Source organism: Erpetoichthys calabaricus, chromosome 16 (assembly GCF_900747795.2).
Source record: "Erpetoichthys calabaricus chromosome 16, fErpCal1.3, whole genome shotgun sequence".
Classification (NCBI taxonomy): Eukaryota; Metazoa; Chordata; class Cladistia; order Polypteriformes; family Polypteridae; genus Erpetoichthys; species Erpetoichthys calabaricus.
The window spans coordinates 68,044,796-68,059,085 of record NC_041409.2 but is presented as its reverse complement, the minus strand read 5'-3'; the positions used below and the strand labels follow the sequence as shown (position 1 = coordinate 68,059,085).

General features: G+C 39.3%; 1 protein-coding gene across 2 annotated transcripts in view; it reads left to right on the top strand.

The window, feature by feature from the left end:
- Window positions 1–7,155: 7,155 nt before the first annotated feature.
- The window catches only part of fancm (FA complementation group M), a 93,162-nt gene continuing 86,027 nt past the window's right edge, over window positions 7,156–14,290 (top strand). For both annotated transcript variants that reach the window (XM_051919904.1, XM_028821700.2), the window contains exons 1-2: window positions 7,156–7,989; window positions 14,001–14,173. In XM_051919904.1, coding sequence (XP_051775864.1) covers window positions 7,365–7,989; window positions 14,001–14,173 — 798 coding nt within the window. In that variant the 5' untranslated portion in view covers window positions 7,156–7,364. The remainder of the gene's footprint in view (window positions 7,990–14,000; window positions 14,174–14,290) is intronic.

The window sequence follows — 14,290 nt, the reverse complement described above, 5'->3', positions numbered from 1 at the left end:
TGACGTAGAGACGAGGCGTGGCTTTAAGACGCATAGGCGAATTGTATTCTGTAAAAAAGTAAAGCGGAGTTTAGTGGCAGTGGGCGGGGTGAGGAAGGGGCGTTACTATGTGCTGATTGGATTATTAGGGTAGGAAGGGCGTTACCATGAGCTGATTAGGTCAGGAGTATTTCTGGGGCGAAAACAGCCACTGATGTTATGAGCTGGGAACTTTGGGCGGCATTCAAAGAAAGTGTGTGACGAGGGTTACAGGTTTTGTTTAACCAAAATAAAAGGATATCGTGGCTATTCCTTGAATATTTTCGGTAATTTCAAAAGTTTTTGTGTTCCTTTTTCAACGCCATTTCTTTAAAAATACTGAGGATACGTGTTTCCTCAACGTTAAGATACTGTATTAAAGTATTGGAAGTGCTTTCAGTTGTGACTCAATTTTGATTTTTTTGTTTGCCTGCTTAATTAATTTTGAAAGCGATTCGGGTTCGATATGATTATTTACTGAAATATATCACGACTGTGCAAATTTAATTAAAATATTTTAAGTGCAGGATGTTTGAGAATTCGTAAGATCATGATCAAGGCGCTCAAAGATGATAAGAAAGGAATCATCACTGCCAAATCTGTAGGTAGAAATCTATGGACATAAGAGAGAAGCCAGAACTGTAGCAATTAAGTTATTTTGGAAGATATTTTTATTTTGTTTTAGCATTTTACAGTTAAAAAAATCAAAGCTGTAATTTTGCCATTCAGCCACATAAGCTGTAGACATATAAATTAAACTTAGGTTCCTGAAATAAACTGACTGAATGAAACTAAAGTATAATAGATAGATAGATACTTTATTAATCCCAAGGGGAAATTCACATGATGATTATTTTTAAACCTTCACCCATGATTCTTGTTTACTGTATCCTTATCAATGTGTGCAAAGAACACAATACCACCATCCAATCAATGAACGAAAAGAGTTTTGCCAGCAAGAAACCGACTACTTTTTTAGCATGCCAGGAGTGAATGTGAAAAGTGTAACCCATCAAGTCATGTGAAAAAGAAAGGAAGGCTATATTTGCCTTTCAAGTAAGTCTATTTGATAGATGCTTACACTTTGAAATAAATCAACTTTTAGCAATGCAATGAAAGCTTAGAATTGCAGTTTGATTGTTGTGTTGATGGTTTAATTTTATTTTTCCATGTTTGTGTCTCTTGTGCTATTGTTATTAATATTGATATTGTTGGATTATTAGCCCCACCAAGTTGCTGCCCATGTTTGTGTATATACTGTATATTTTAGAAACACTGTAGTAAAGGTTTTTTTATAAAGTTTAACTCAAGTTCTGGCGGACTGTTCAATTTTCATATGTTTTCAAAACTATTTAGTCCAGTTCAGGATTGTGTGAGCCAAAGCCACACAATAATTGGGCATAAGATAGATAGATAGATAGATAGATAGATAGATAGATACTTTATTAATCCCAAGGGGAAATTCAGATACTCCAGCAGCAGCATACTGATACAAAAACAATATTAAATTAAAGAGTAATAAAAATGCAGGTAAAAACAGACAATAACTTTGAATAATGTTAACGTTTACCCCCCGTAAAGTCAGATCCCACTCAAATACACATTGATATGGGTCAATATAGAAAGGTCTGTCAACTTAACACACACTTTTGGGGATGTGGATGGAAAACCTTAGTACTCCTAGACACAAGGTGAATGTGCTGACGCCACACAGACAGCCACAAGCCGAGATGTAGGTTTGGGCAGAAGTGTAGCTGCTGTAACAGTATGCTGCCCACTAGCTGGCTATTCTGGTTTGGCATTACTAATATAATAGGTAGCTGTTTTTGAACTTTATGGCACGGTGGCGCAGTGGTAGTGCTGCTGCCTCGCAGTTAGGAGACCCGAGTTTTCTTCCCAGGTCCTCCCTGCATGGAGTTTGCATGTTCTCCCCGTGTCTGCGTGGGTTTCCTCCCACAGTCCAAAGACATGCAGGTTAGGTGCATTGGCGATCCTAAATTGTCCCTAGTGTGTGCTGGGTGTGTGTGTGTGTGCCCTGTGGTTGCCTGGTGCCCTGCTGGGGTTTGTTTCCTGCCTTGTGCCCTGTGTTGGTTGGGATTGGCTCCAGCAGACCCCAGTGACCCTGTGTTAGGATATAGCGGGTTGGATAATGGATGGATGGATGTTTTTGGACTGGAAGTTAAAGATAAGCATTTAACTGCAAGGTTATAAGTATAAGTTAGTCATTCATTAGGATTGTGATCTAAACTAGAACATGTGTAATTTGTGCATTATTAATTCCAGGTAAGTTTTCAAAATTTATGTTATACTAGCCACAGTTCCTGTTCCAAGACAGGTAATAAAATAAAAAATATTTCCTACGTCTTGCCCTACATGTACTTTCAGCATCTTTCTTCTGTATTAGTGTGTGTGAATGTTTGTTCACCAGCACTCCCTTTTTCGGGTACGTTCCCATCAAGCCTGCTTCTCAGACTCGGTCATTATTTTCGAGGCATCTTTTTCGCCTCGTGTCTGGTTTTATACTTTCTGTCTTTGAAGGTGACTCTGTTGTATGTCTCACACTCACACTTGCTCTTTCATCGTATCACCAAAGTCAATGAGGTTGCTCTGAGGGACTGGACACACAGTCCTTAGTGTTTTATTTTATAGTAGATAATGCTCAAAGCTGTAGCACTGGTATTTCTTAAACTGTAAAGTAGTTCAGCATAGATTTGTTGTCACAAAACTAGTACAACTAGTTATCAGATAAAATTGACTGATGGCCACTGCCTGGTTAGGGATTTAATTGCAGGACTGGAGTTGTGAGGTGGCATCACTAATCACTGCGCCACCCATACACACATGTGCATTGCCTTCCATAGCCACCACATGAGCATGTGGCCTGTCCAGGCAGTGCTGCTGACTTGCCCAGTTTTCTGTCCGTCCTTGTTTTCCACCAGCTTACTCAACACAGGATCTTGGTTTTGGGGTTTAAAAATAAACATGTACTATATCACATAATATTATAAACACATATTGAATGAACATCAGTTAGATTATTATATATTACATTAATCAGAATATAACTGGGGTTTGAGATGATGAAAAGTCTGAAATTAGTAAAGATTTTGGTTTGCTGACCTCAAAGATTTATGTACATTTAGGGGGTGATTTCTGTGATGATAATAAGAATGACATCTCTTGAGGGGAAAAATAAATAAATAAATAAAAGTTGTCACATAGTTCAGTGCAGTGCTATCCAGGCACATTGCACTCATAGCTACAGCACTGGGCATTGAAGACAGATCCATTAAGAAAATGGCGTAAAACAAAAGTAACGTTTTATTGAACTGTGGCATTTGAAAAGACTTCCACCACCTTAATGGAGGATTATTAATTGGTGGCTTGGTGGTTACGCTGTGTGATATTTACTGTTTTATGTTTATTTTAATTAGCATTTGTTTATGGAAGTTCAAGACTAAATACACTGTTACACAGATCATTAAGTAAAGCCTTTGATTTCATCTCTTTCTCTTGCCCTCAATCTCTCTCTGTGTGCTAGTTGTTGGAACTGAATGCTTTAATATGTCATCATCATCATCATCAGTTCACTGCTTGTTGCTGCTGTTATTAGACAGAGTTCATGCAGGCGAAGGTTTCCTCCATGACTCACGATCTTGTTCATCTTGGTCGATTTCGGTTTCATATCTGTCTAAAGTTCTCTTGATTTGTTCGCTCAGAGTCCAAGTTTTGCTTCCATACAGAAGAATGCTCAGGCATGAGGCAGTAAATATCTGGATCTGGATCTTGAGTTGAATTGGTAGGTTGGTTTGCCAGACACCTTTTAACTTCCAGAAGGCTCAAAAGGCTTTCCATTAAATGTAATAATATTTTGAATCTACTCTTTTAAAGTGTATTTATTCGATAATAGATGTTTCAGCAGATGCTGTAGAAATGGGCTCCAGCTCACCATGACTCTGATGTTGGATTAAGCAGATTTTATGCTCTCCCACACAGGGCAGTAACCTCTCAAATCCAGACTGCACTGTTCAGTTCTGAATGAATGTATACATTCTTCTTGCACCTACGTGGAGTCTTCTTGGTATTCTGTCCACACAGGTAGCTGTGCATGTTAGAAAAAATGTTGACTGTAAACTGAGTGTATCTTGTGATTGACTGGTACCACATCTATGTACTTGGAGTTTAGATCCTGCCTTGAGCCATTAGCTGATGGCGTAGGCTTTGGCCCCCACGACCTGAATAAATGAATACTGAAATACACCTGTCAGGATTACATGATGCAAACCCAGAGCGAAAAAAAAAAAACAATCTGATGTAACTTTCTCTGTATTTTAACACGAATTTAGCAAAATACAGAATATTCAAGACATAGTTTATGTTGTCACATTTTAAATTCGCGTTAATGTCAAATGTATCTACTGTACTTATATTTTATCTCTCTATAAAAAAATCCTGGGACGAGACGAGACTTTTTAGCCTGGGATGAGACGAGACTTTTTCAGGGAGATACTTTCATATCCTGCAAGACAAGACTTTGTGCCAAGAGATTAAATCACGCCTGGGGCCCGAAATAAAAGACAAAGAGTAGATGACAAAGCAGAACATCATAAAAAATTCAAAAACATTGGCGCAATATCACATGCAGAGCAGATTAGAGATAATGAAAGTACTAAAATTTGAAAATCTCAAAAAAATAGTAGTAAAGATTGCATTAGCATTAACAAACGGAAATTATTACTCGATGAAATAACGGAACAGCGAAAAGAGATTGAATATATGGATATCGCTGATATGACAGAAGTATGTAGATATTGTTCGGATTTAAACTTTAAGTTGGAGACTTGTAGATCGTCTAATTTGTGTTCCATCAGGGAAAAGTAGTGTTTATACACAATGAGGAGGCGTATCCGCGAGAATTAAAAGATTTGTTGTTTGGTGAAAGTGAAATCCACATACGCGAGGAGCAGAGACGTGAAGAGGCTGGCGTGTAGCGCAGGCCTGGGGGTTGGCTAGTGAAGTGAGCAGGGGGCAAAGCCCTCTAGTGTAACTAAGTATTAAATATTTAGAATTAACGTTTGGGTCAAAATTTGAACCATTCAGTATTTTTAATGAATTGACTCAACTAAAACTATGTGAATTTTGTGATCATTTCTGTCTCATGGTATTTTTCATTTAACATTTTAAAAAGAATTCATCATTCAGCCATTCTTTATTGTATCCACTGCATTTCAAAGTTTAAGTGCTTAATACTCAGGCTTTGGATTGCACTGAGATTTCCCCAGAGCTGTGGAGTCAGATTTGAAGCCGTAGACGCAGAATCGAAGTTGGAAGCAATTTATTGGGTTGCTGGATTTGGAATCGGTAAAAAAAATGTACTGACTCCAAACTCCATTCTGCCTAAATGTAAATTGTAATATAATGAGATAAAATTTCCAATTTCTCATATACTGATTCAATTAAACTATTTTTTTCTCCTAGACTTTTGATAAAAAAATATAGCTTTTTTTATTAATTTTTCAAGTTTAGTCCTGTGTTTACTGTTATTGGATGTTTGTAAGCTACAACAATATAGCTACTGCCTTCAAACCCCGAACTTTAACAGGTGAGGGTACTAAAAAGTAGTTTGATGATGAAGTGCCTTGTGTCGTGTATGTCGTGTGCTTTCAATCAACATAGTAAATATATGAATCAAATTACAAATAGAGGAGTCAGAATTGGTGGTACCATAAATGTTGCAGTTTGAGTCAGTGGTACCATAAATAGAGGAGTTGGTGTCGAAGGTTTTGTGTACCAACTTCACAGCCCTGGATTTAACAAATGCCTTTCTCTAAAAGTCCTAAATGCATAAGCCAAATTTTGTGAACTTAGCTGTTGTTTGTATGAGCTAACAAAACTTTGATTTTAACAACTCAAAGCTGAATAGCTGGAATTCAACCAAACCTGTTCAGCACATAAGACTAACAAGACTTAACACTTTTCTTCTTCCTTTTCCTTTCGTTCCACTCCCATTCTCTCGTCTTTACTCCTCCAATAAGCTTTTCCACCTCCTCCCGACTCTGGCTCCTGCAGTAGTGGCAGCTGGCTCCTTGTATAAGGGCACCCAGAAGTACTCCAGGTGTCCGGTGATTTTCTTCCAGCAGCACTTCCTTTGTGGCTGAAGTGCTGCCACACAGGGCTCAGCCATTCTTGCAACGCCCCCTGGTGGCACCCACAGATCCCAGCAGGGCTGCTCCAAACTCCAACTTCCCAGGAGCCCTGTGGGAGTCCGAGGTACTGCTGCAACCCAGGGGGACTGCCCTCTAGTGTTCCGGGGGAGGTAAAGTCCTTCATACGCTTGCTTCATCGGTCCTTCCACTATATAGGTGTCGTGGGCAGGCAAAGGCCCCCCGGCTGTACCCCACACCATCTATTTTTCTCTTGCCATTATAACAGAACATTTTGGAATTATTTAATTATTGATTAATTAAATACCTTCTCTTCCCCTTTTACCAAAAATAATATAATCTTTGGGATTTTAATAGAAAATATGAAGATTCAGCATTTGTTGAGTGTCTCGCTTATTTTATGGCAAAAATGTATTCATAAATGCAAATTAAATCTTCATTAGTGTTTTTTATTAAAGATTTTACATTTTACACTAAGTTATTAAAATATATAAAAAAGAAATTGTGAAAAAATAGATGAACATTATTGATTTTAAATTATATACTTTTTTCTTTTCTCTTTCTGTATTGTTGTATATGTACTGTAATTTGTTGTATTATTGTACTTTTGTATTTCATAAATAAAAGATACATTATGAAAAATAAAAGTTTTTTGTATGTTTTTATTAACAATTCTATAAGAACAAAATTTCAAATACAATAATGAAAACTACCAACCAATTTTTGAAAATGACAACTGAATTTAGACTGGGGAATAAATGGACATCATGTGTTCAATAAAAATGCCGTATTACAATTCCAATAAATAGATCATCAATAATGATTTTGATAAGGTATATGTACTCTTGACGTCCAGCCCCGGCAGGACCCGCGGGTGAGTCACGCAAACAATCGAGCATCTCGGCCAATGACATTACAGAGCTTTCTCCATAACCTTTCACCCTCTACGCAATCAGGTGGCGTCAGATTCAAGTTTTCGAGGCGCCTTGTACGAGTAGTAATCGATGAATGAGCGTGCTGGAGAGACTGTTGATTTCAAGAAACAGTAAAACAGTCTACGCTGATAAATTTGTTGGACTAACCTGGAAGGTAGTAGGGACTTTACAGCACGCGAGGACAGAGCTTTTTCTCAATGGAAAGAGCGGACAAGCTGTGCTCTGATTGGGAACATCCTACAAGGCAATGGCTGTAAGCTCCGGGAAGCAGCGGACTTTGTTTCAAACGTGGGGCGCCAGTGCAGCCCCTCGTCAGCCCACACTTTCCAAAGGGCAGACGGACACTGCTTGCAAGACTTCTACCAAAGAGAAGCCGCCGAGGAAGCAGCTGCGCGAGACGCCGGCACAACGGAGCACGTTGTGGGGCACTGTGGGTCCAGCCGGAGTAGAGCAAGTGGCCGAAGATGACGACGACCTGCTCCTCGTGGCAGTGTACGAAGCGGAGCGGAGTCTGAATGCTCCCGCCGCTGACACGGTCCCTGCGGAGCCCACACAGGCGCCATCGCTTCCTTCGGTGCTTCCTGGCATCGATATGACAGCCGCTGACGTGTGGATTTATCCCACAAACTATCCAGTTCGCGACTACCAGTACTCGATCACCCAAACTGCACTCTTCAACAACACCCTGGTCTGTCTCCCCACTGGCATGGGAAAAACGTTCATCGCGGCGGTGGTAATGTACAATTTCTATCGATGGTATCCCTCGGGTAAGATCGTCTTTATGGCACCCACCAAGCCGCTGGTAGCCCAGCAGATAGAGGCTTGTTACCAGGTGATGGGAATTCCACAGCAACACATGGCGGAGATGACAGGTTGGTTTTCCTCTTACCACACTAGAAAGTATTTTTGTAGAAGTAGTGATCATTCAGATTTATCTTGATTTGTTAAATAAGAAGTAATCAATTTTGCTATCTAGCTACAGCAGACTTGGCCAAAAGTGTAACTGCAGACAGACCTGGCGCTTTTATATCGAGTTTTGTACCAGCGGTTCAAGGATTTGGAGGTTAGGATAACTGGTCATTTAAACTTAATTTGGAATAAGGCAGTGGATCGGCTGACCTTCCAGACTGCCTCCTTCCCAATGCTCAGTGCTGCCAGAATGTGTTTCAGCTCCCAGCGAGCCTAATGGTGGATTAGTCAAGTTTGTTTAATAGGATTTACAATGTAGTCAGCTCAGTGTGTTTTAGTGTGGTGAAAATACAAAGTCGTTGCCTTCTTGTGATAGTTTGTATTTTTAAAGTATGGCATTTTTCTCAGCTGCTGATTTTATAGCTTCCAGGCAAGTGAACACTCAACTGCACACTGAACTTCAGAAGTGAAAAGGGTCTTCCAGATGCATTACAGTCTGGTACCAGTACAGAGATATGTCCCACCATAAGAGACTGCAGAGGATAGTGAGACCAGTGGAGAATATTATCGAGGTGCCTCTCCCCTCTTAGTGTGTCCGCAGGGCCCTTCTCACCCATCTCATGGGTTCTTCCTGCTTTTGCCATCTGAAAGAACATACTACAAGCATCAGAGCTAGATCTGTAAGATTATGTGATGGTTGTCAGACTCCTAACACAATGCAGCTCCTCTATGATCTTACACCCCAATCTAACATTTTAGATCACAAATTCTTCGCGCCAGGTTATGAAAGAGGTTTCGTCTATCATGTCAAAAAAATTACTCGCTGCACTAATCAGCTTAGCTTGCATTTAAATTTTTTATAATTGTGGCAGTTAATTATATTGGCCGTTTGTGTTCATAAGAATTACTTATGAACACTTTGAAATCACTTCCATTTTTGGAAGTGATAAAGAGTAAACCAATAGGTGCCTTCAGCAGAAATGATCAGAAGGGCTTCAAGTTGTGCCTGGCACATCAACCGACTCCAGAGATTCACCCCCTAATGGGATCTGAGGGGTCAAAGTTACACCTTGTCGCAAAGCTTTTTGGTAGTATAGGCATGTGAAGTGTCATTTTATGCTATGTCGAGGTTGCTGACCACGAATGTATAATAGTTTTGATATTTGATTTGTTACTGGTGGTCCTAGCCCTCATAGAGCTACCCCAAGAGGTTAAAAATGACACATTTCAATCCTCATGTTAGACTGTGTAGGTGAGTGATTACTAATATGGTGTTATTTTTGATTGACTTGCGCTCTGTCCCTCTGTGGGTCTCTATCATGACAAATTTCTATTACAGTCGAGACTATGTAGATTGTTAACATTTAAATTGAAGCACACATTTTAACCTTTCAAATACCTGACTTAACTACTCTTGTTTATTATGTGCTTCTACCTTACATTTCTTCTAAACACCCTGAATTTGGGCGGCTCATGCTAATTCAGTCATTTTGTCTATTTAAATAATATGTTGCCTGGTTTTGTCTGATTATGCACAATGTCTCGTCTTATTTGCACAATGTGTACACTGTGTTCCTACAGCTTTGTCTTTTCATCTCTCTGTATACTTGTCTGTGGGTGAGATGACAATAAAGTTAACTTTGACTTTGATCAGTATAAAGTAGCTCATCTATTCGCATTCTTTAGTAGATTTTTTTTTTTTTTTTTTTTTATAATTATAAATCTACCTGTAATGGCGCACTGCAGAATACACTTGACTTGATCATTCCTAGTTTTCGTACTCTTTCTCTGTACGTTTAGCATTCGTTTGCTCAGAGGTTGATGTGCTTGCTGCTTCCTGAGCAGCTCTTCTTTTCTCCACCCTAGTGGCCCGCTTCTTCTCTTACTTTCGTTGGCATCTTTTTGTGTTAAAACTGATTAAGTCAGTGTTTGTGTTGCAATTACTTAGTACGTTTTTTTTCATTTTTCACTCAGGCTGGCACTTAAATCTTCAATCTGCCTCAAGAATGATTTAAGATATGAAGAGGTAGGGGAAGTGACGGTGAAGGTGGTAGGGATGAGAACGGTGCCCGTACACATGTGCCGCATGGCCCACCCTGCCGTCCACTGCTGAGTGTTGATTCTACAATAAAATATAATAAAAACTAGGGGGCTTCACTCGCCAACCCCTGTGTTTGGTTTTCTGGATGCACACTTTTTAAGATTTTTTTTTTCTTTGAATTGTTGCTATTTCATTAGTTTCACTTTTATTTCAGAACTTCTGTAAAAACAGTATTTGTAATCTTGTAGTCCAAATATGCTGAATCTTTTTAATGAGGTCAGGACAGGTTTCTCTGTTTGGAATTTCAGCATAGACAAAATGATCTACATCATCAGCAGTTAATAATTTTTTTTAAAAAAAGTAGGTGGAGTTCTGCATTGGACTCCTGTCTGTAAAGTTGTGCTATTTTTCTGTCACAGTTCCAAAAGTACATGGGGTTACCAAGGTGATACCCCAGCTTTTGTCTAGGTTTTTGTACGAGGGCTAGACAGAACGTTTTTGACTCCTGGGGTAAATTTAGGTTTTTAAATAAGCAGACAGATAAATATATATACACTAACAAAGTAACCAATAAATGCACGTGCGGTAAACTCCGTTTTTGAAATTCTCAAGATTCTTTATTTGTCACATGCATAGTTATACAGGACAACACGCAGTGAAATGCATCCTGATCCGCTTATCAAAAACTGTGCAAAGTTAGAAGAATATCAGTTAGATTAACAAAAAGTCATAGATCGAAAGATAACAGTATAGTAGAACATAATAAATAAGTACAATTATGTGAATAAAGTAGAATTAAGTGTTAAGGTGCAATAGTGTAGTAATTATTGTGCAAAACCAAAGTTAGACTGGTGCATAGTTAAATGAGGCAGTTTGTTTGTTTGCGCTACTGCGATCTTTACTTTCTTTTTTTATATTTTCTAATTTTCCTACTTTCATATCCTTTAACTTTCTCCACATGTATATAGCGCCGTTTTTTTTTTTTTTTTTTTTTTTGAGCCTTTCTAATTTCCCTGGCTTCATAGTCTCTAACCTGCTCTGCATGTGTTTAGCACCAACGTTTGTAAACGTCTTTATGAAGTTCTACTTTGTCATTTTACTCACTGTCATTTAATTCTGAGCCGTACAGTACAATACATAGAACAGAATAAATCCTCAATACAGTATAAAAATAAAAATTCTAGAAGTGTGGAGTAGAATTTCACATTAGATGATATCAAATAATATGATTTGGATTTGTTTTAAGTCCTGGAGACATCCTTCATCAAGCTGCCTCCCCCATTTTGCCATTCCACATCTGAAATAGCACTAATCCGATGAAAGGACCCCTCATTCCCACGTCCCCATTCATCAGGGATGATTTTACCTTAGGCAGGCAATCTACAATTTTTAAAGAGATTGTTATTTTCTTGTGAATTGTTACATATGCATTATTTTCACTTTAACTTTAAAAACTTTTGTAAAAACAATACTTGTTTCTTTATTTCCTGCCCCGCACGAGGTTACATCTCTTTCTTCCCAGATGTACAATACTGCTCGTGTTGTGAAGGGTGTTGCGACTGAACATACGCTAAGGATATGCCTTTGGATCATTTGCGGTCTTTTTGATGCTTGCTAGCTGCCTCTTCTGCCTGTCGCATGTCGTTGTTTTAAGAGCTGGGAGCACATGATGCTTGCCTGCCAAATGCAATCCAACAACTGCTAGCTTAGAGGTCTGTTGACTTGTTTTAAATGATGGCTCACTGCCTGGTCTCACGTGACGTTGTAAAAGCAATACCTGTCTTTTATTTCTGGCCCACACCCGTGCGTCTCATGTTTACGGTCTCCGTAAGGAAATGAAAGTGGGTAAACCATAGGATTGCAATTCATATCGAGCGTGGAAATCTGTTTACAGGAGTTGCATATGGGATAGATGCAAATGTCCCTTTCAGCAGGCGGTTCGACATCTTCTCCGACGAAAATCACTGCAACATCGATGTGACATGTCGGGGCATTGTATCGTCGTAAATCCTGCCTAGGATTTTCCTTGAAAACCATTCATACAGATGCTTTTGGATTGGACTGAGCCATTTCATGCGTTTGTATGATTTAGCGAAGGGCTTGATGGTCCTGAGCATGGAATCTAGCTGGAGAAGTAAATTTTCGCTGCATGCAGAGTTTGCTTTATTTTGTAAGCGTACTTCAGTAGCTTGCGCTGTGTCTTAAACATACAACTCTCCATATCCTGGAGAGGTAGAAGTGTTAGCGTATAGTGGAGAGATTTGGTGATAAATTTGCCCGTGTATTTTAAAACAGTATGGTCCGTGGCTAGGAGGTTGAGTTATCTGTGCACCCATGGAAGCAAACGCTAAAGAGTTGTATTCTTGAATGTGCGCATGATAATTTTTAGCTTCTGATGTTTGCTGTGTAAGAAGCTGTTGTAAAGACACGGGTGGCTCCTGCAAAGGTGGTAAAGCTAGTTTACCGTTGTGGCAGCACCTCGAGTACTTGTTGGATGTATTAGGCTCAGCAGGACAGTATAGTTCATGACAGTGTTTGCACTGCTGGTCTGGAGTCCCAGTGCTGTACTCTTGGACGGGAAGACAGGAATGAGGTGAAGAAGTACCTGTGGTAACGGGAAGAGGATTGTGTGTATGTCTGCTGAGACTGAGTTGGTTTGGAAACGTTGCTTTGCAGATGTCGCATTGCAGATGTCACACTGCAAGACTTGTGAATGAGCTTTGTTGTGTTTAGTCAGACAATCCTGTGTATTGAACTTATTATTGCATTTCTGGCACTCATATAGTTGTTGGGAAGAATACCTTTTCTAGTGTTTAGCAAGTGAGGTTCGTGTTTGGAGTTTTGTTGCTGCAGGCAGCGTGGGGAAGGGTTTGGAAGAGGACGAATAGGAATCGAGAAATGCCGTGTTGGCTGCATGTGGGCGGGACCAGTTTTGAAGTGGAAGCAGGACGAACCAGAAGAGAAATACTGTATAAGAGATAATAAACAATTCACCACTAAAACGTCATATACACATGCATAGCGTTGCCAGTCTCTTGTATGGACTGCTATTTTATGCCTTGGTTTTTATACCTTGTTGGCCACCTATTTTAAATAATATTGTAGCCCCCTCCCAATTTGTGGCATTGTACACTTGTTATACTACTTAACTGGAACTATATAGGGTGTTCTGTGATGTGTTCTTGGTTTAATTTTTTTCACTCTGCAAATTTTAGATTAAGCGTTGATCATTGTTGTCCATGAAGCAAATTCAGTTATTTCTTTACTGAGCCATGTCTGTACCCAGTTACACCTCACCTTGACATCCATCCCTATCTATCCACTAGTTGCTCCCAAACCATCTAGAAGTCCATTTCTCACCCAATTCTGTAGTACTAGGGTGTTGTACTACAGGCTGAAGAAGGGGCCCAAGTTGCCTCGAAAGCTTGCATATTGTAATCTTTTTAGTTAGCCAATAAAAGGTGTAATTTTGCTTGACTTTTCACTTCACCCAATTTTGGAGTTTCAGAAATAGAAAGAAGTGATGAATATGGAAGCAATAATGAATAATCATTATGGTACCACCGTGAAATGAGTTATTTACTGTTAAGAGATGTTAAAGGATCTGCTGTATGCAACCATAGAATAAAACCTCCCCCAGAGGCATTATTAATTTCTGCAGTAGAATCCAGGAGCTTTAAGTTGCTTTTGTGTCTTGTGTGCAAGAAATCAGGAGACTTTAGCACAGTTGAAGCCTTACAACCTAAGTGAAAGGCATCCGTAGCTGAATGGCTTGTACTGGAGTGGTATTTGAAAGAAGAAACATTTTGGTTATTAGAAAATGTTTTTGATATAAAAACAAAGTTCACACAGTCCAGAAAAGAAAAAAAAAACCTTTTGTCAAAGAAATGTATTTGACATATTTTGAAACCTGATCTTTTATTTTTCACACAGGTAGTACACAAGCTGCGGACCGTAGACAGATTTGGCGCTCTCGTCGTGTGTTCTTCTTAACACCTCAAGTGATGGTAAATGACATGTCGAGGGAGGCATGTCCAGCCACTCAAGTCAAGTGCCTCGTCATTGATGAGGCTCACAAGGCTTTAGGCAACCATGCCTACTGCCAGGTAACATTTACAAATAAATAAATAAAAACAAAAAAAAACATTTAGGTTATATTGGAACTATATAAGGCAGTTTGATTTATAACTGTTTCCATTAACCTGCAGTGGTGTCTCCTAAAG